This window comes from Helianthus annuus, chromosome 14 (genome assembly GCF_002127325.2).
Source record: "Helianthus annuus cultivar XRQ/B chromosome 14, HanXRQr2.0-SUNRISE, whole genome shotgun sequence".
Lineage (NCBI taxonomy): Eukaryota > Viridiplantae > Streptophyta > Magnoliopsida > Asterales > Asteraceae > Helianthus > Helianthus annuus.
Window position 1 is genome coordinate 170,614,263 of NC_035446.2, and position 22,688 is coordinate 170,636,950.

At 37.4% G+C, this 22,688-nt stretch overlaps 1 protein-coding gene across 1 annotated transcript; it reads right to left on the bottom strand.

Annotated features, from left to right (window-relative positions):
• Positions 1-1,950: 1,950 nt before the first annotated feature.
• LOC118486793 (cysteine and histidine-rich domain-containing protein RAR1-like) lies at positions 1,951-11,613 on the bottom strand. The gene is made up of 6 exons (XM_035983567.1): positions 11,413-11,613; positions 9,044-9,046; positions 8,871-8,953; positions 8,624-8,778; positions 3,149-3,369; positions 1,951-2,287 (listed from the first exon to the last, which is right to left on the bottom strand). Exons 1-6 carry the CDS (start codon positions 11,503-11,505, stop codon positions 2,192-2,194), a joined length of 651 nt encoding a protein of 216 aa, XP_035839460.1. The 5' UTR covers positions 11,506-11,613; the 3' UTR covers positions 1,951-2,191.
• Positions 11,614-22,688: the final 11,075 nt, after the last annotated feature.

Sequence of the window (22,688 nt, forward strand, 5' to 3'; positions counted from 1 at the left end):
GAAGTGGAAGGTGATTAATGGAAATCTTGTTGTTGCCTGTGGGAGGAGACGAGGATCGTTGTATCTAGTTGAGATACCTGTTGAGGGAGTAGCCGTCCCTGTACAACATAAAGTCTGGTTCACTGAATCTAGTAAGCGGAAGGGGGTTCAATTTGCGAACTTGAATCCTGGTGCTTTGGGGATGTCAGTTGAATGTGGTCGAGGGTCTAAGTTTAAGTCAGTCAGGGGATTGGTGATAGTGGGAGCACGGGTCGTGTTCCGGGTACAATCACAAAGAACCGTTGGGTTTTGAATACGAAGGTTCCGACTGAAGAAAAAAGCTCTCCTGGAAATAGTTTGCAAAATGTGGAGAGTGGTATTAATTCTCGGCGTATCTCTGGAGCTGGTGGATCGTGCAAGCCGGTTGAGATAGAGAATGGGTCTGATAAGACTGTTGGGTTGGAGCTTGTGGGAGTTTCAACTGGTCTCTCAGGTACTTGATGGGAGGTGTGGTTGCAACTAGGTGGCTTGGATGTGACTGAAGTCTTAGCTTGTTCTTGGAACTGGAGGCTGGGAAGACTTGAACGTAAAGATTACTGAAGTTACTGGTGATGGGTTTCTTGGATGCACTTTGTGGACTATGCAAAGCCTCCGAGTGGGAGATTGTTGGGTTCGTAGGCTTTAGGGTAGCCGGCCCTACTTAGGGTTAGCCTGCCCTAGTTAGGGTTAGCCGGCCCTAGTTATTAGGCCCACTTAGTTAACTTGTTGACCAAGTAGGAAACCCTAATCTTGTTCTATAAATACCTATTATGTAATAGTAGTCTGTATCATTCTGAAAACAGTTGTGAGCATCTAATAAAAGTAAAACCCTAGTTGCAACCCGTGGACGTAGGTCACCTTGACCGAACCACGTAAATTCTCGTGTTCTTTATTTTCTGCTAGTGTGTGTTTGTTTGTTCCGCTTCCGCTCGGGCCTACTCTGATCCGATACCCCTAACATATCTAACATCATCCACCATCATCAAATATTCTAAACCCAATTCCAAAAAGTACACGAAGATCCAAAAAGTGGTCGGACACTGAAAGACCACGATTAGACCTTGAAATAGCTTGAAAATCTGAATCTGCACACTGAACAAATCGTTAGGCTCGTTGTAGAGGTGGGAGAGCCACTTTGCGACCACCATCCGCCGTGAGGATAAGTATTTGCTAGAGAGAGAAAGTTGAGACGAAGGTTTAGAAAATCGTACTTGTGGTGAACTTGGAGGAGGTATTTATAATGGTTGACTTTGATGACGTCATTCAGCAGGACACACTTTGAGATGTGCGTCCGTTATTGTGGCTGGATGACGGATCTTAAAGATGCGTGTTCTTTTTGTTACGGTCCGGCCTTGTGAAGAAGGTCCGGACCCGGTTATGCATCTACAACACTAAAAGAGAGAATAAAGTGCGTTATATGATGCTGGAAAAACCTAAAAACACAAATCCAAACAAAAAGGCATCTTTTTAACTGCCAACAAGCCAATTTCTCTTCAATTGAAGATTGTTGTTCAACCAAAATCGGTTTCATTCTTCATCATCAACTCACCACTCCGTAATTTTTAATTGTTCAAGGAACACTACTCAATGAAAGCCAAACGGCACTTCCATATTTTGAATAGAGTTGACATGTTGAATCGTTTTAACTCTAACATGATCCTATATGTCAAAAGGCATCAACCTTAATTCATGATACACTTAAAATAATGTAACCCAAACACGATGTGTTTACGCCATTTTTCTAAACAAGTTATAATGGTTGGCATGTTAACGGGTTGTGATCAAGTTGTAAAGATGTTATTTGAGTTGGTGAGTTGTAATAAATGGGTTACACACGCTGGCAGGCCAATCTGCTTGATCAATCAGGTTAAACCTGTCAACCTAAACACAATGCTTCAACTATACAGATTCAAGTCCAAATTGCTAAATAGGTTAGGCATGACACCCAAAACTTAGGTTATTTTTTTATCATGTCAGAATTTCCACCCCTAGTTTTGAAGAGTCAAGTTCCAGGTGAGAAGTCCGTGTACAAAACGCACTTATTGCAATCATTATCTAAAGTCCAGTTTGTTAACCCCGATACTGACGAAATAAATAACCGGTTCTACAACAGAATAACAACCAGTTTTAGTAGTCGCAGATTGAATAACTAAAACGTGTGGTTTTGTACTTGTTAGGAAGCTGCATCTGCATTGTGCCATCCCTTGGTACACGGTGGAATGGTCATGAACTCATCAAACTCCTTCACATGAATGTCACAGCATTTCCACTGCACCATATACATGACAATTACAAATAAGTTATTAGGGGATGGATCATGAGAAAACAAGTTTAAATGAGAAAACCAAAAAACTAACTAAAAAAGCCTAAAAAACATACCATAAATTGTTTTTTTTTTTTATAAAAAAAATCGCAGGTTTTTATGCATGGAAAAAATTTTCAAAAAAAAAATTGTTGTATTGCACATGTGCACTATTACGGATATGCACATGTGCAGTACAACAAAAAAAAATTGAATTTTTTTGTATATAAAAACTAGCGATTTTTTTATAAAAAATTGTAAAAAAAAAAATTGGTATGTTTTTTAGCTTTTTTTTAGGTTTTTTTAGTTAGTTTTCTAGTTTTCTCATTTATATGTAGTTTTCTTATATATTAATTTGCAAATACTTGATGTGTATTGTGTTTACTATTCAACTTGGTACAAATATTTGAAGCTTTCATACAACTATTTGATGCATTGTGAAAAAAGTATTTGAGTTATATATTTTTCTTTTCTTTTAACCTAACACTTTTTTTTATCTTTTACAATTTAACTAAAATACATTTTATCTTTTACAATTTAACTCAAATACTTTTTTTACTTTCAACTTTGACCACCCATACATTTCATCTTTTACAAAATTTTCATTTTTTGTTTTGATCTAAATTTTGTGAGTTAACACACCGCAACGTGCATGTGTGGTTCGCCGTTTTTACGCTTATTTTCTCGTTTAACGGCCAAGACCCTGTCGCAACCACAGGTCCTGGATTGACTTAGTTATGGTTTTCTATATTTACGTTATATGTGTGCGATTCAACGTTAAAAAAAGTAATAAAAGAAAAACAAAGTTGAAAGACGCTAAATACTTACCCCTCTCAGTCGATCATGGAAGACAGCAGGACCCGGATGGTAACTACAAGCAGTGTCATGATTTTCAATTTCTTTGAAAGTTTGACCGCATCCTTTGTTTTTGCAAATTTGGGGCTGGTTTATGTCTACAATTTTCTTTACCGTAGGTTTCACACTTTCCTGCAAAGGAGTAGATTGAACTTGATACGAGGGTTTTGGATTTGTATCTTTAGCCTGTGATCCTAAGATAAGTAGAGAAGGATTAATATAGAGTAAAATGCCGTTTTCGTCCCTGAGGTTTGGTCAGTTTCGCGACTTTCGTCCAAAGGTATTAGACTGAATATTAATACAGCTGGCGCTAATTGTATTACCTTAATTAGATTAGGTCTAGAATATCTATATATATCTTGTCCTACATTGTATCATTCACACAATTACAATTACAATCAATATACAATTGATACCAATCTTTATGGTATCAGAGCTAGGAAAACCCTAGTCTCTCTATAGCCGACATCATCACAGCCTCTGCTGTGATTTTCGATCAGCCCCTGTTCTTTCTGTTCTTTATCGAAACAATCAGAATGTCTTTGATTGAGCCGTTCTCCTCTACTGATAAAACCACACACAACTCCCACAAGTTCGGGTTTACTCTCACCCCGACCAACTATGGCTATTGGAAGGCCATGATCCAGCCGTTTCTCACTACAAACGGGTTGTTTGGTTATGTCAATGGCACAATACTCTGTCCAGAACCCCTGATCCAGCCACCTGCTGCCACTGGAAAGGAGACAACTGCAGCAGCCTCCACTCCTAACCCTAGTTACACGGCTTGGATTTCCAACGATGCACACGTTCGTATGCTGTTGATGTCAACTATTTCTGAAGCATCTTTCCAACACGTACAAGGTACAACATCTCGTGATCTCTGGCTTGCTCTTGAACGCGCTTATGCACCGCATACAGCGTCACGAGAATTTACCCTCAAAACTCAGCTGATGAAGATACAAATGAAGGGCGATGAAACTTATGGTGCATATCTTGCTAGGGCACAAGAGTATGCCTCTGCCCTAGCAAACATCGGATCTCCAATGTCAGACAAAGACATTGTGATGCTTGTGGTTTCGGGTCTCCGCGATGAATACAACCCGATTAAACAAAACTTGGTAACACGTCAATTCACAGCTGTCTTTTCTGAACTCCCTAGTCTTTTAGCAGATTATGAGTACATGATCAAGAAATCAGCCCCCGAGGTTGGTCCAGCACAGGCTTTTACAACCTCCAGCAGTCAGAATCCTTCTCTTCCCACCGATACAATGTAGGCCCTTCAACAGCTTGTTTCCAAACTAGGGCTGCAACTTCAGCCCGCTACTACCATGCCATCCTCGTCCTTAAACGCTGTTGGACCAGCGGCTTTCTATACAAATCGAGGGCGTGGACGTGGCAACAATTACAACAGGGGACGTGGACGTGGATCACATCAGAATCGCAGCCAAGGAAGTGGAGGTTTTCGCCCTAATCCAGGTCAGTTTAGTTGGGCATCTAACCAGAATACGGTTTATGGCACTTGCAACAGGTGCGGAATTGGCCATCTTCCTTCTCAATGCCCGAACCGCGACCCATCTACCTTCCGGTCCAGGCAGCCCTCGGCTAATTATGCCGACACTCGGTCACAAGCATCCTCTCAATGGCTCCCTGACACCGGCTCTAGTAACCATGTCGCTCCGGATATGACGAATTTTGACTTTGCCGAGCCCTACTACGGTGATGACAATCTACATGTTGGCAATGGTACTCCTCTTCCCATCTTACATATTGGTTCTAAACAGTTTTACTCACCCAACAAAACCTTTCAATTAACCAACATCTTACATGTGCCTGAAATTAAGAAAAACCTTCTCTATGTTCAAAAATTCTGTCACGATAATCATGTCTTCTTTGAATTTCACTCTACCTTTTTTGCTGTGAAGGACATGTTTACACGCACTACCCTCCTCATGGGTCCAAGTGACGGTGGGCTCTACACAATTCATCTTCCCAAAAATCAACCAATCCCAAAAGTCGCTTTTTCAACAACCCGTGCACCGGCTTCTACATGGCATCAAAGATTGGGACATCCACACTCCCAGCTTTTTCATTCCATGCTTTCTAAATATTGTTTACCAGTTTCCAATAAAGATTCTGTTTTGCATTGTGACTCTTGTTCCATTGGAAAATCTACAAAATTACATTTGTCATCTTCTGAAAACAAAAGTTCACATGTTCTTGATTTAGTGTTTTGTGATGTTTGGGGACCCGCACCTGTCCCGTCTTTCGATGGTCATAACTATTTCTTATTATGTGTTGACCATTTCTCTAAATTTATGTGGCTGTTTCCATTAAAACGTAAATCTGATGTCTTTGAAACCTTTAAACAATTCGTCACAATGGCTGAAAGACAGTTTTCAACCAAACTAAAAACTGTCCAAACCGATTGGGGAGGGGAGTTCAGGAACCTCTCTACCTTTTTCTCCTCCATAGGCATCATACATCGCCTATCTTGCCCTCACACAAGTGAACAAAACGGTGTCGTTGAACGACGACACCGTCATGTTGTTGAAACCGGTCTCACTCTCATGGCACAGTCGGATACACCACAACGGTTTTGGCATTTTGCATTCGAAACTGCTGTCTACCTCATAAACCGTATGCCGTCACGTTCCAATTACACCGTCTCACCGTTTGAACACCTTTTTAAACGGAAACCAATCTTTTCCTTTCTTCGTGTCTTTGGCTGCCAATGTTATCCCTATTTGCGTCCTTACAATCCACACAAGATGGATTTTCGGTCCATCCCCTGTATCTTTCTTGGATACAGCACATCTCATCACGGGTACCGATGCTTTGATCCCGTTTCCGAACGCATCTACATTGCCCGTCATGTTCGGTTCAATGAAACCTCTTTTCCTTTCAAAGCTCAACCCTCTATTCCTTCACCTTCTTCACAGCCCGATTCTAGCCCGTACATATCCTCATACCCTACACCTCCTACTCCTACTCCTACACCTGATTTCCCTACCCAGCCACCTCCATCCCCTCCTGTCGACCATCACCTTACACCTCCCACCCCTCCACCTAAAACCTACTCTCGCCAAACTAACACCCGTCCCACCATCCCTGCCTTTGAAAAATACTCCCAAACACACCAGAATGTCGATCCTCAACCGACATCCTCCTCACCATCAGATCCCACTCCCACTCATATCCCTCTACCACCAACTAACACCACCACTGAACCATCTCAACCCACCCACCGCTCTCGTCCATCTAACTTACGACAAAACCCTAAACAATCCAAGCCATACACAATCCCTCATCCTTTCATACCACTCCATCTCCCTCCACCACCGAACCCACCACCTTCGCCACTGCCAACACAGATTCTCATTGGCGTAAGGCTATGGCAGATGAATATTCGGCCCTTATACGGAATGGCACTTGGACACTGGTACCATCTCCACCTAAAGCTAATATTGTTGACTGCAAATGGGTTTACAAAGTCAAACGTGATCAACATGGAACAATTACGCGCTACAAAGCGCGCCTGGTGGCTAAGGGCTTCAATCAGCAACCTGGTATTGACTACACAGAAACCTTTAGTCCCGTGGTCAAATCTACCACCATTCGAGTTGTCCTTTCTCTAGCGGTTACCAAACAATGGCCGCTACGACAACTAGACGTGCAAAACGCCTTTTTACATGGAGACTTGAAAGAAAAGGTCTATTTAAAACAGCCCCAAGGGTTCATTGACCCACTTAGACCAGCCCACGTGTGCCTCCTTCATAAGGCTTTGTATGGTCTGAAACAAGCACCTCGTGCTTGGTTTGAGCGGCTGTCTTCCGCATTGTTGTCTCTTGGCTTCAAAGGGTCTAAGACGGATCCCTCTCTGTTTATTTATTCCTCTCACGGGACTCTCATGTATATGCTGGTATATGTTGATGATATTATCTTGACAGGGAATAACAATGCCGCCATCAATAAAGTGGTCAACAGTCTAAGCCATACATTTGCAATACAAGATATGGGGCCCTTATCCTACTTTTTAGGTATTGAAGTGGCTCGCCGAGGTTCTGATATTATCCTATCTCAGAGAAAATACATTAATGATCTATTGATCAGGGCATCTCTTTCCAAGGCGAAACCAGTTCCTTCGCCATGCACCACTACTGCTCCTCTCTCTCTTGGTGACAGCTCTCCTTTTGATGATCCTGTTAGATACAGACAAATGGTGGGGGCACTACAGTATGTTACTTTGTCACGTCCTGATATTACTTTTGCAGTTAACAAGGTCTGCCAATTTATGCACGCTCCCACTGAAAATCATTGGTCCGCAGTTAAACGTATTTTGAGATATCTTCATGGAACTGCCGATCAGGGTCTTGTCATTACCCAATCTGCATCCTCTATTTTGCATGCCTACACGGATGTTCATTTCAATACCTTGAGTGCCTACTCCGATGCTGATTGGGCAGGTTGCCCTGATGACCGTCGTTCCACAGGGGGCTATGCTATCTATCTTGGATCAAATCTCATCTCCTGGTCTGCAAGAAAACAAAAGACTGTCTCGAGGTCATCTACAGAATCGGAGTACAAAGCCATGGCTGATACGGTGGCAGAATTAACGTGGCTTGAAACATTACTGGCAGAACTTCGAGTTCCCATGCATTCTGTTCCAAACTTATGGTGTGACAATTTGGGGGCAACATACTTATCCGCTAATCCTGTCTTTCATGCTAGAACAAAGCACGTTGAAGTTGACTTTCACTTCGTTCGTGAAAAGGTTGCTCAAGGAAAACTATGTGTTCAACATATCTCTACAAATGATCAAATAGCTGACGTCTTCACAAAGCCGCTGCCATCAGACCGCTTTCTCTTTCTGAAGTCCAAGCTAAGAGTCGGTCCCCGGCCTTAGCTTGCGGGGGAATATTAGACTGAATATTAATACAGCTGGCGCTAATTGTATTACCTTAATTAGATTAGGTCTAGAATATCTATATATATCTTGTCCTACATTGTATCATTCACACAATTACAATTACAATCAATATACAATTGATACCAATCTTTAAAAGGTTTGTTTGGAACTTTGGATCCAAAAGGTTTGAAATCTTGTGGCCGTTTTCATCCGGATCGTTAACTCTATCCATTTTCTCCATTAAGTCAGGGGTATTTCCGTCTTTTTTGCTAACTTAAAGGGCAATTCGATCTTTCACTTATATAAAAAGATCGAACGCCCCTCAAAAGACTAAATTACCTTTTAAGTTAACAATGAAAGACGGAAATACCCCTGACTTGACGGAGAAAAATGGATAGAGTTAACGATCCGGATGAAAATGGCCCCAAGATTACAAACCTTTTGGATCCAAACAAACCATTGGACGAAAATCGCAAAACTGGCCAAACCTCAGGGACGAAAATGGGTAAAGTTGAATAAATTGAGTAAAGTTAGAACAAAACCATGGTCAGAACAAAAGAATCCTTGGCGACACCTAGGGCAAGCTTCTTTAGCGGACACGTTAGTCGAAGTTGTCGATGTTTTGATTGCTGGCTTTGAAGCAGCGGGAGCCTTTGCTATCACAGGCTTGTCGGTTGTATGTTTACCTGTCTTGCATCTTAAACGAGGAACAAAAAACAAGTCGTTATCAAGGTGTAATACAAAATATACACACAAACAGTAACGATTAGTAATAAATTAAAAACATACCCAGGAATTTCCAGAAATAAACTGAAATCATGACTCTTTTTCTTGCAACAACTCCACTCTTTCATACCATCGTGAAAATAAGGCTGAAAGACATGTCAACATTTGTATAAGATAAATGCATTCAAGAATCAAGATCAAAATAAGAATAAAGTAGGAAGATGACAGAAACTTACTCCCTGAAGAGTTAAGGATGCCGATTCAGTAAGCAAAGCCCATATACACAAAAAAAAAAAAAAAAAAACTAATCAGAAAGCTGAAAAAACATATCCGGCAACAGAATTTATGATAACGGCATGATCAATATTTAAAAAGGTGAGTATTCAGCACTAAATGAATCAGTTTTTGGAGAATAACATGGCTGGCATCAAAAATTTGTATGTGGATAAGTGTTACTTCTCATCTATAACTGCTATGATATATTGTAAATCAATTATTGTGAATTTTATAATTATATACAAATACAGATACTGAGCTACTCAACATACGATTGACAAGATTGTAACACAGACACACGGTAATGGTTGGTAAACAGAACATAACGAAATAAGTGACTGAATAACTTCCAGACTTCATATAACCAAAAAACTTTAGAAAAAAAAACATCGACATAATTTTGTCAGACTGAGGGGCTGTTTGTTTACCTCTTAATGAGGCTCTTAATCTGTGTTTAAAAAAGCGCGCTTAAAGCGAGATTTAAGCGTGAAGTGCTGAAGCGCTGGAAACATCGCTTTTTTTGGTCTGAAGCGCTATGCAGTTAATCTCGGCGATATCTTGGTGATATCTCGGTTATCGGCCCCTCACCAAAATATCGGTTTCCAATATCGGTCATATATCGGTCAACGATAATATCGGTGGTCAACGGCGAAATATCGGCCGATATCTTGGAAAACCGTATCGGTTGTCTCGGCGATATCTCGGCTGGACCAATTTTTTGTATAAAAAATTCTGGATTTCAGCAAAAAACGAAGTTAAATATGATATGGTGTAAAAGCCAATTTTGTATAAAAAAATTCTGGATTTGCGGGCACGCACGAGTTCAACCAAATGTCCAGCTCAGAAACCCATTTTTTTGCACCCCCCCCCCCTGCGCGCGCGGGTAGGACTTGTGGTAAAACATGTCATAAAGCTATAATGGAGTAGTAAATGCTTTACCTTATAAACACCCACTCACTTTGTTCCCACACCAATGTGGGACAAAGTATTTACCACCTTTTGAGACTTTCATTCCCACACCTTGACTTTCTACCACCTCTTGTATATATATAAATATATATATTTATGCATGATATTAGACTTCTAGTATATATATAGGCTCTAGATATGAATATAAATATAAATATATATATTTATGCATGATATTAGAAATTACCGATATCTCACCGCGATAAACGATATCTCATATATCGGTCCTTGACCGATAACCGATATTTTTCCGCATTAACTGCATAGCTGAAGCGTTACATTACGTGAAGCGCTGTGAAGCAAGCTTTAAGCGCGAAGCGATGATGGTTTGAAGCGACGCTTCAGCCCAATCAGGTCACATTTGGGCCATTTTTAAGCCCAACAGTCTTTAAATAGGGTTAAATGAGGCCTATTTCTTTACCCTAAGTGTATTTCGACTTTAATTTATGTTTTAACTATGTTTTTTATGTGTTAAGTGTGTTTTTTAATCATGTTTTTGTGTTTGTTATTGATTAACAAGTAGAATAGGTCATATTGATGTGTACAAAATATATATATATATATATATATATTAATTTTGAGTGCTTCGTATACGTGAAGCTCTCGCTTCGCGCTTGAAACTTCGCTTAAAGCTTTTGGAACCGAAACGCTTCGGAGCGCTTCGCGCTTTTTTAAACAAGGCTCTTAATGGTTCAGCACTTAATGGTTCAGACTGTTTGTTTCGTGAGCAGATGTCTGAATGGTTCAGACATTTGCCTCTGAATGGTTAAGTATTATACAGAGTCTGAACGGTTAAGACCTCTAATCTGAATTGGTCAGAATTTTGCCTCTAAAGGGTTAAGCACTGTACTGGCTCTTAATGGTTCAGACCTCTTACTGGTTCAACACTTAATGGTTCTTACAATCTTACTGGTTCCCTGAGTTCGTAAAAATGACTGACTGCAGGTTTCACTGTATAATTTTTTTTAAAGAAAGAACATCGACATACAACTTCCAGACTTCCTAAAGTACACAAACAACACATTTAGAACACTGCATTGGCATGTAGCCAAAAGCCCTAAATCCAAATCAATTAGGTCAAATAATAGCTACTTATTTCTAAACAGTTTGATGTAATAAAATGAAATATCCTAATTCCTTTTGGAATCAACTACATATACTAGTTAATGAATTGAATAAAAACTAGTACCAAACAAGTCTGTGCTAAACCTAAAATTGTGCAATCAATTGCTTATGTACTCCACGATAGCTTCATAGAAGAAACTATACAGGTTTTCTTCGTTAACATTAAGATAACGATCTGCAAAATAATTTACTTGAGGAAAAAACAGCAAAGGATTTAGGAAAACGGAAAACTGACCGATTCATGATATTTGCAGGAGTCGTCAGGATTATCTTCTTCAGTGAAGGTTGCGTTACAGCCAATCCTCTGACATCGAAGCAGATTCGCCATTTTCGAACTGCTTTGGTTTCCGATTCGATGATCAATCGAGGTTTCTAGAAGCAGGGGGGGGGAGTCGTAACAAAGGTCTATAGTGGATGAACTGTGGTGTACGACTTGTATATTCGATAATCGATATCATTAATGATTAAATTGGGCCGTTACTTATTGGTCGTGTACATGATGGCCCAAAACTTTTGCTTTAAAACATTTATTTCATTACTAAAAAGTAGTAGGCTAATAGAAGCTTGTAAATCATAAATTATATGTCGTTCAAGGGATTTCACATGTATAATATTAAAGTGTAGTAACATCTATTTCATGGTTAAAATGTTAATAGTTGTTTATTTATGATAAGACATTCATACTTAACAATTCAACGAGAGAAAATAGGCATTTAGATTAAGTAATACATCTAACCAAGGAAGTCGATGGGGAATCGGCCTATCTCTGCCTTTTCTATTCTTGATCTTCTTGATGTGCATAAGGGAGTCGAAGGGGAATTTAAAGCAAAGGATATTGTCCGAGGTCTTGTTTTGGTGTCTTGTTGGGCTATTTGGAAAGCAAGGAACGATAAGGTTTTTTCTAACGTGAGAGGGGATAGTGAGGAAATCTTCGGGGAAGTTAGATCTCTAGGTTTCATGTGGTTGAAGTGTAGATCCAAACACCGTAATTTGGTTTTGGTGCGGTCTTTTTGGGCCGGCCTATTCTTATAAAATTTGCTTTTCAAAAAAATCTAACGAAGTCCTTTTTAGCCGTACCAAGAAGGTATGATCAAAGTGTCATTGACTATAAGTCAAACCGGTATTGGATAGAAAATAAATGTATCAATTTCATTCTCTTGGAAAAATCAGATTTAGGGGCTGTTTGGTAGCCTCTTAATGACCATTCAGATGCTACCTCTTAATGGTTTAAAACCTCTGAATGAATAAGAGGTAACCTCAAGTCTGAATGGTTAAGAGGTAACCTCTGAATGGTAAATCATCACATGTCACATTCTTCTACCTTCTCATTGATAAAATTCTTAATAGTTTCATTAAGAGGTAGCCTCTTAATAACCATTCAGAGGCTAGCAAACAGCCCCTTATTTATATTTATTTAATATATTTCATTTATATTATTATTATTCAAAACAATATATAGATATCACTTATCTTTATCTTTATCCTTATTTTTATATTTATATTTAATTTAACTTTAACCTTTTTAGTCTGAATTCTAATAAAAGATTAAAATTAATGTCATCTGTCATTCTCTCATTTAATCTAATAACATGACAGAATCTTTAGCTTTGCAGATTTTCAGCTTATCAGTGTTGAAGTGTCGGGAAATATGTGCATGATGTATGCATAGTGTGGTGCATGCCCGTATATGCCTGGTTTTCCTTTGATTTTTTTTTTCGCGATGGTAACATGGTCGCGCATGATGTATGTATGGTCGTGCAAGGCTTCGGACTTCCGGGATTTTCTTCATTTATTGGTCTTTTTTACTTCTTTTTGTCTCGGAGGTCAAAAAACATGCAATTATCATAAAGAAACGATTTATGCAGCATTTCAATGATAATGCTCCAAAAAGTACCGTAAAGTAGGCGTGATACTCATAAGAAACCACTAAACCGCTCAATGGGCCGGTCGAATCTGAATCAAGTTACTCGAACAAACTTTTAATAATACAAAAGAGGTGACATGAGCGTGCGAAATGCGTCATCAAAGCGTCTATCGGTGCCGAATAGGTACCCACTTTTTGGTGTTTTCAATACCGGTACCGGTATTTTACTGAATCTTGCAGTCGGATACCGGTACCGTACGTGTCGTACTGAATATTTTCGGTACCGGTACCCACATATGGCGAACTTCGGTACCGGTACCGAGCTCATCCCTACACCACACACTATTGCAAGTTAGGGTGCAAACCCTTTAGAGTCCCGACTAGTATTTGGCTAAAGGTAAACAATATACAAGGAGTGCTTCTTCTTATAAACCACTTCAATTTTTGTCATCCCGACTGTGTTGGACAAATTGACGTTCAACCCACGGTTGTATTCCGCCAAGACTTGAACAAGATTTTGGATCAAATTGGGGCTAGTATTGGCCGGATGATATTATCAAAAATAAACCACCCGCTTCCACCTCGAAACCACCACCCACCGCCTCATGTAAACCAACACCACCGCCCACTTCCGCCACAACTCCACTCCACGCAATCACACCACCTCCAGTTTTTGTTTCCGTATCACCACCAAAAAGGGTCTCTTCTCAAGTTACTAAAACCATTGGATTACTTTACGGTAGTGTTAGAAACTTTATTGCTAGTCATCCAGTAGTGGTCAAGTTATTAAGTGGGTGTTTGGCATTCCTTCTCAAAATGACTTATTAACTTATATAAGTCATAAGTGAGAAGTCAGAAATTCTGACTTCTCAAAAATGACTTCTCATACACACAAAATCCTCTAAAATAAGCTAACCCAAACACTCAAAAAACAACTTATTAACTTTTATAAGTTAATAAGTCATAAGTTGCTCCAAAATAAGCTAACCCAAACACCCCCTAAGTAGTGGGTAGTTTTTATGTTGAAGTATTCCTATTGTAAGGCTATTTATTAGCTACAACTTATGATGTTTAAGGTATGAATAAAATGTAAATTATATATATTTATAGGTAAAGGATCCTGTACAAAGTCCAACTTTTGTAAGAAGTGTGAGAAATAATGTGAGAATGACAAGTGTCCCTAATCTTAATTAATTCAAAAGGGTATATTAGTAATTGTCCATTCTTATCAATTAATTGATTTCCTAGATAATTGCTAAAAAAAATAACCGCTGATGAGTTTTTTTAGGATGGTGATCGTAAATTCTCATCATAAAATCGCCATTAATTCTCAGATCATCTTCTCCGACCATCGTCTGCATCTCCGACCATCGTCACCAATTTCTTTCGTCTCCACAAATCATTCACCGTCATGGTGTTTTTGTATTTATAAAACACCACGCCATGAATAATGTCTCCTGATAAAACACCATGACTTGAATCATAGATGTTTAAAACACCACACTATGAACAAGGTCTCCAGATAAAACACCATGACTTGAATCCTAGTCATGGTGTTTTAAAATCTGGGAATGTTTTGTATTTGATTGCCCAGATGTAAAAACACCATGACTTGAATCATAGTCATGGTGTTTTAAAATATGGGAATGTTTTTGTATTGATAAAACACCACGCCATGAATAATGTCTCCTGATAAAACACCATGACTTGAATCATAGATGTTTAAAACACCACACTATGAACAAGGTCTCCAGATAAAACACCATGACTTGAATCCTAGTCATGGTGTTTTAAAATCTGGGAATGTTTTGTATTTATAAAACACTACGCCATGAACAATGTCTCCAGATAAAACACCACGCCATCAACAATGTCTCCAGATAAAACACCATGACTTGAATCTGCGATTACGTTTTAAAAATCTGGGAATGTTTTAAAGTATGAAGAAATTCGCTGATTTTTTTTGGAGATTGATGGCGGTTACATATAATTCGCTGATCTTTAGGAGTTTGATGGGTGGTTTTGAAACGGTTACCATATTTGAAATGTTGAAAAAGTCACTATTGCCCTTCAATTTTTACATAAGGTCCTTCTAATTAAAACACAATTTACATTTTATACCCTATTGATCTCAACCATTAGATCAAATATCCAATGGTTTAAAACACTTCTTACCCTTCTTACATTTTAAACACTTTTTACCATATCCCTACCCTATATTTATATATATTTATGGAACCTATTAAGTCTAACCAACTTATAGGATAATCCTAGCCATCTAAACTCATCAACTTTTGATCTTGGTCCAAGAAGTTATACTCTCTCTTCTAAAATGTGGAAGTTTTGAACGGTTATCTGATTTAATCTCTCCCACGTCTTCTCCTCCCCATGTTCCTGTAACTTCCATGTACACTTCTTTTTAAATTCATGAAGGTTTAGCATTCTCTCTTCTCAAATGAAGCAGTTTAATTATATTTCTCCCACGTACTCCGCACGTTTTCTGTAACTTCCATGTACCCTCTCTATAATAGCAAATCTCAAACCTCCAATTTTGCCCCCATTCGCCTCCATCACTCTTTATCTCTGCGCTGCACTTTGAAAAGTCAACTTCGTCACCAAATCCATGCATCTATATCATCGCAACATCAAATTTGTCGATTTAAAGCATCGATTCCTCTTTGAATCCCTCGATTGTTATTCATTCGCAGCCCTCACATGTTCTTCTTTACAGACTTCTCTGGTCGCTGGTAATCCTAGGTATGGCGGTGGCGTTAAAAGAGGTAGGTGGTGTTGTGTCGTTTTATTTATTCGTTATCTAGGTTTCGTTTAGGCTATTTGTGTTCTTCATTGTTGATTTTACAATCGATTGGTTATTTAAATTTCTGTAAGTGATACGTGTTCGTTGATGTGCAAATGATACTGTTTATTGATGTTCAGATTTTATGTTTTGTTTTACTAGGTCATCAAAGTTTAAGCTGTTAAAGAAATTGTTTTTTTTTTGGTTTGAATGTTATTTGCATGTCAGGTGTTCGATCATATGCCTAGGTGGAGCTGAACAGTTTGTCTGCAGCTGTGTTGTCTTTCGGGTTTAGGTCTGGGGAAGACACTTGCTTTTGATTATGTAGCATCATTGCCGAGACTTTGGTGATATTTTTTGGTGATAAGTGTATTCATGGAAGAATTGTTCTTACATCTAAGGAGAATGCCCCTCGAGTTCGCGTTTGTTATCGTTGCATGTATGCTTTTGTAACACCATTGTTATTTTTATTTATTTTTTTTTTGCTCTAAAAGGGTATTTACATTTATTACACTCTTTAAGTTATTTCGGCGGTATTTTGTTTGTGGAGGATGTATTATAGAAACAAAGGGTCTCTTATGTAAGCATTTTGTTGTAGGTTCTACATGAATTCAATCATGTCAATCCTGAAGATTACAATGAAGTTAAAGACTTTGCAACAATTTGAGTACCTTTGAAAGTATACCTTAATTTATTGGCTATTGGATTGGTTTGTGTACTCATGCTCTGTTCACTATTAGGGTCTTTTAGCAGCAGTTATTGAAGCATATAATATACTCCCGCATTTGGTAACTTTTCATTTACATTGGATTTGTAGGATTAACTTTAGCTGATTATTATTGTGATTCATGCACTACCTCTATGATCATTAATCGCCATAACTATAACATGTTGTATGTGTATAACTAATTAACCATATCCAGTTTGCTGAACAGGGTGTTATGAAGACACCAAGTTTTAATAAACTTACTTCAGCTGGTTTCAAAGTCAAAATCTGGATAGCGGATTGGTTTGATTTCTTAAAAAAACAAAAAGGATGCGCATTTGGAAAAGAGACAAACCGTTGGGCGTTACCTCATTGAGATATGGAAATCAGCCGGGATGATTGGTAGGTACTAAGCCAATGGTGTGGTTTTTCACCATTCTTTGCATTTAATCTCAAAGATCTCTTGGGTTTGCATAAGTATTTCAATGGATGTAAAAGAAGAAAAAAGTGTTCCATTCCGTTATTTTGACGGTTATTTGGTGCATTTGGAATGTGTGAAATAATTTGTTATTTAATAACAAACCCCTGTCGTTGTCTAGAATCGTTGAAGAGTCCAAGGTGTTGAGCTACACGTGGGTTAAAGACAGGGCAAAAGAAGGCGGGTCTTACATGGGAAGGATGGAGGAGACTTAATGTTTTTGGGGCTATGCAATTTTCTGTTTTGGTGTCCTGTACCTTCTGTTTGTTTGGAGGTCTTGTATTGTTTGGCAGTAATCGTGATTGAAGCGGACGACTTTCGGTGTCTTTCGAGGTGTCGTTCGTGTATTTCGGTCAGATTTCGTTGATTTTCAGACTGATTATGGATTGTTTTTAAGGATAAAAACTGATTAAAACGGTTGAAATTTGTTCATAGTGTGATTATATTAAACTGTTAGACATGTTTTCTGATCAGAATCAAAATCAAAAATGTTTTTTGTTGAGATGATCGTTTTTATAGTCCATGCGAAGTTGAGTTTTTGATTCGAAATTAGAGCGAATAGGATTGATTTTGAATAGTTTTTTATTGAATTTCGTATTGAAACGATTGATTTTCAGTTTGATTATCTCTTTTTCGGACCATTTACATCAGTTTTCAAGCTTTCAAATTGTTAATATCAATTCTGGAATAATTCAGTCATGTTTCGGTGAACTCGGATTGATTTCGATTGATTTTCGGTTGATTCGATTAGGCTTCGGTGATTTTCAGTTGATTGATTTTCGGTTGATTCGATTAGGCTTCGGTAATTTTCAGTTGAAAGTTCAAACATTCTGATCATATTTCATACTTTTCGAACAATTTATATTGATTTCAACAGTTTCTGTTTGATATAACGGATGAAACTTGAACAAACATAGTATATTGATCATAATGTTGTTATATATCATAATAAGTTTGGTTTTGTAAGAATCAAGATCTGAATAACAAATACCATAGAAATTAGATTTAATTTAAAGATCCGAGTTACATAAAATGGTGTTGTTGACTTGATAGTGTATATAGTTCTTGCATCAGCTTCGTAAATTGAATATTCAAAACTTGCATCTGAACGAAGAACTAGATTGATTTTTAACGTGTTTCAAACGAGTTTCAATCCGTTTTAGTTTGTTTCGAATAAAATCTAACTGTTTCGGTTAAAGATTCGGTGTATCGTTTGAGATTTTCGTTTTGAATCGGTGATTGATGGTTAAGATTTTTATAATTCTGAACAGATTCGATTGATTTTTGACAAGATTCGGGTTGATTTAGTGTGATAATCAAAGTGTTCTGAACAGTTTCATGGATTCAACAACTTTCTTTGTTCAGTGTGATCATATTGATTCAATGCAAGTGTGATAAATGCAAGTGTGATAATCATTTATTTACAAATTGTTTAAATAGTTAACAACTTGCTGAGAATTTGATAAGATTTGCAGGTTTCTTGAAGATAGAGAAAGAATTGAAAACAAATCTGAATCAGTTGTTTTTTCGAGAAAGTTCAGTGATATTCGGTTGATTTTAAATCAGCTTCGGAGTGATTTTTGGTTAAAAACCGGATAAGTTTCGGATTAATTCGCTCGATTACGGACTTTTGATTGTTTTTGGTGAAACTGATTGAATAACGGTGTGTTGTGTCACTGGGAAGATATGAGAGTTGTATAGTTGATTTGGTGGGTTTGTTAACGGGTCAAATAATTTAGTTTGAGACAATCATTTTTAGTTATGTGTTAATGGTTGGCTTGAATTGATGTTTGAATTACTTTCAGTCTTTCATACCAATGCGCTATTTGAAACATATAATGTTTTGTGTAGGGTGAACGCAAAGAAAAGAATAGTTGTGTTACTATGACATTAAAATACCCCGTCCACCGGACGGGTATTAAACTAGTTAAGTCTAGTCTTTCTAAAGTTATTCCAAGCTCTTATCTACTTTCTTTGTATTAATTGGTTAACGATTCAGTTCGTAACAAAATACTAATTGGTTAATGATTCAGTTCGTAACAAAATACTCCTCATGATTGTATATTCATTCACCTAGATTCTTCCCACTAAACAAGGAAACTACTAATGAAGTTACAATTTGTCATGCAAACACGAAATTGGAATTCTTTCAGATACTTGTAACTTGTAAGCATATATTAATTTACTGGTCTTTGAAATTTTGAATGCATGATAAATCGATAACTTAGAGCAAGTATTTATTTTCTGGTCTTGAAATTCTGAACGTATGATAAATCAATAACTTAGAATCTTGTTCAAAAAAAAAAAAAAAACAATAACAATTAAGATGTAAAAGATGATATTAATGTTAGATACCCACCTTTAGAAAAGTGGAAGAGGGGGGGGGGGGGGGGGGTCACTGAGAGAGAATTTGATAAGCAAAGAAAGAATATTTATTGTATATTTGTATTACATGTTTAGTTATTATTGCTTTATGGTTAAAGTTTTTAACTTTTATTCCCCACAAGAAGATGCTACATCCCTGGAAAAAAGACAATTTATACTCGTTGTATCAAACAAAGGTTCTAGGAGTAAAGTTTGGTTTGTCCAAAACTACATGTGCTTGTTAAGGGACAGTACCACAGTTATTTATAAATATTTTTTTTTTTTGTATTGCATATATCGTAGAGCAAGCTTAAGCCTTAGAATTATATTAATTGCCTTACAAGTTTTTCATTTTTTTGTGACATATAGGTATTAGGTATACATCACTCTTCACCAAAATCCTCATCCTCATGGAAAGCGACACTGCTCTACAAATCATATTGTTTTAATCTAATGTTTTGTATCCTCGTCTTTCATTATGGGCCTATAGTATAGTTTAAGGGTATCATTATTTGAATCAAATTTGAAAAAGTATTCGAATTTGCTTGTTTAAATATAAATTCATATGTAAATATGTAATTATACATACTTAGATCGAACACAATCTATGCCCGCAAGGTTTAGTTACAACCTAACAAATATAATACATAATTGTAGACCGTGAGGAATGCAAGAGCTTATGATCTGCCAATTGTTGTTGGAATGATACCAAGAATGACACATGAGCTTGTCTAACTTATAATTATGGAAAAAGACAACACGTATGATTAGCAAGTTCACTTCAACTTTATCCACATGCTAGGCAATGATAGTGAATCAACCTTGAAGTTAACCACAAGGGCGGACCTGGGTGGGCAGACGCGCCTCTTGATAAGAAATAGTGTATTTTATTGGTAAAAAACCCGACTCACCCCTTGAAAATATGGTTAAACCCTTCATCAACATCTTCCGAAAATAATTTTTGGGTCCGCCACTGCTTAATCGACAATCAGAGAGAGATGGCACCTACTGTAATTCGATGTCAAGTAAATAGGACGAATCATGCGACAGAGGAGAGTATAAATTTCATCATTGGCATCGGTGCTATTTAATTATAGCTACTACATAAGAAAGCTAAAGAGCTAGAGCAAGGGTTTTTATGCCCTTAAGTTAGGGGCAAGTCTTGCTAAAGTCCAATCATCAAGTTAATATTACACCGATGCCCTGATGAAATTTATACTCTTCAATGTCGCATGATTCGTCCTATTTCTTTGACATCAAATTACACGTAGGTCACATCTCTCTTTGATTGTCGATTAAGCAGTGGCGGACCCAAGAATTATTTTCTGAGGATGTTGATGAAGGGTTTAACCATATTTTCAAGAGGTAAGTCAGGTTTTTTACCTATAAGATACACTATTTATTTCAATTTTATTAAACTCCACGAAATGTAACAAAAATTTCTTTTAACGGGTTACTATCAAATCCTAAGACCATTTGAGTCGAAAGGACAATTATGTGCATTCAGTCAAAAAGTTATTTTTGTCGGTGAGCATATTGGGTGAGAACATGATGGGCCGGTTTGGGCCCACTTGAAAGCAGTCCAGTTGTCATTGAAATTGAAAGTTTGAAACCATCAAGCTTAATTGCACATTTACACCCACTACTGCCTTTTTGCTACGTCCTTTTCAGGAATTGATTTCCACATGCACCCCTTCCCCTTATTTATGAAGAATACTATTCCTATTACTATCACATCACCCTTTATTAAATAAATAAATTGCTTCACTTAGTGGTGTAGCCTGCCCTATGAATCACTAACAATGGGTTGAAATGTGAGAAGCGGATCAGTTCACATATCAAAACCTATTATATATCGACTTGGATGTACTCGCGGCTAGGGATGTTCACGAGCTGAATCTAGCCGGGGTAGAGTTGAGCTTGAACACGGATAGGTTGCAAACCAAGCCGAGCTGGTGCGTTTACAACTTAGTCGATTTCGATGAAGCATTTATGAGTGAGCATCTAGCCATTTGAACAACCCTAATTCAACATGATCATTTGGATTCTCTTTTCTACCTATTGATGCGTTGTGATGATACATTCAACAAATTATAAAAAAAAAAAAAAATCTAGAACCTTTAAAACGTATAAATTTCTACAAAATAGGTGGTATCAACAATTCAAGATTTAAACAAATTACACTATCTAATGTAAAACATAATTAAACTAAGACTAAAATTGTTAATAAGCCGAGCCAAACCGGTTTGTTTACAAGCGAGCCGATCTCGAGCCAACTGTTTCCGAACTTTTTAGAGCGAGCTTTAAATTTCAAGTTACTTGAACATGACCAAGAAGAGCTCGCGTGGACGTTTTTTAATGAAACTTCTTCGGAAAAACAAACAGTCTGCAAATGGCAATGTCTGCGCGTGGTCTGCGTAGCATAGACAGAAGAGCCTGCACATATTTTTTTAGAAAAAACAAACACCACATGTGTTATGGTGTTATGGTTTATGGTGTGGGTTGTGGCATGATCACGGCATCAAGGTGGTGTTGTGATGGCTTCAAGGTGGTTGTTTCTATAGACAGAGAAAATGAAACCATACCTTATACTCTTATGGTCGGGTTCTTTTTACACAACTTTATTCCTTATTCAATGTGGGATGACGGCCATTTTTAAAAGTTTGACTTTTTTTTTTACTTTTTTATCAATCATGGATGACAGTTTTTATGTTTATTAGAAGGAACTGGTTTCAAATAATTTATAAAATAATTTGTCTCACATAAAACTATAAGAATAAACTTCTTTAAAAAAGTTAGTCACATACTCACATAATAAAACACACTAGCTTGTAAGTAGACTTGGTATCTTGAAAAGATTGAGTAAACTAAATTAATAACCTTCTTTGTTTAAAGTTAAAATGATGTCTTTATAATGTATTTGAATATTTGATGTTTGTGGTTGGTTAGTCAATAAAGATGTGTTGAAGATGGTCATTTAAGAGAATCATAATATAAGATTGAATATGATAAAGATGAAAAATGTTTGAAAGTTAAATTAAATGATGAAGATTATAAAATGAAGATAATGAAACATGGATGGGTGATAAGGAAGAACTAGAATCTAGTCAAAGCAGTGTTGATCAAAACAAAATTCATAATTAAAATTAACTTTATAAATACTTGTCACTGGCATGATACCCGTTTACATTATTCACTATCCTTTTCATTAAGACTTTCACAAGAGTCAAATATAAACTATATTAAATGTAAACTTTAATTCAAACTGTATGTAACACATAGGCCAAAAAAAGTCCTTTATA

Coding starts and splice junctions, on each gene's coding strand:
- LOC118486793 (XM_035983567.1), bottom strand. CDS start 11,505: ATGGCGAATCTGCTTCGATGTCAGAGGATTGGCTGTAACGCAACCTTC. Junction 8,779..8,870: donor TTATTTCTGGAAATTCCTGG/GTATGTTTTTAA, acceptor TCCTCGTTTAAG/ATGCAAGACAGGTAAACATA. Junction 3,370..8,623: donor ATTCTTTTGTTCTGACCATG/GTTTTGTTCTAA, acceptor TACTTATCTTAG/GATCACAGGCTAAAGATACA.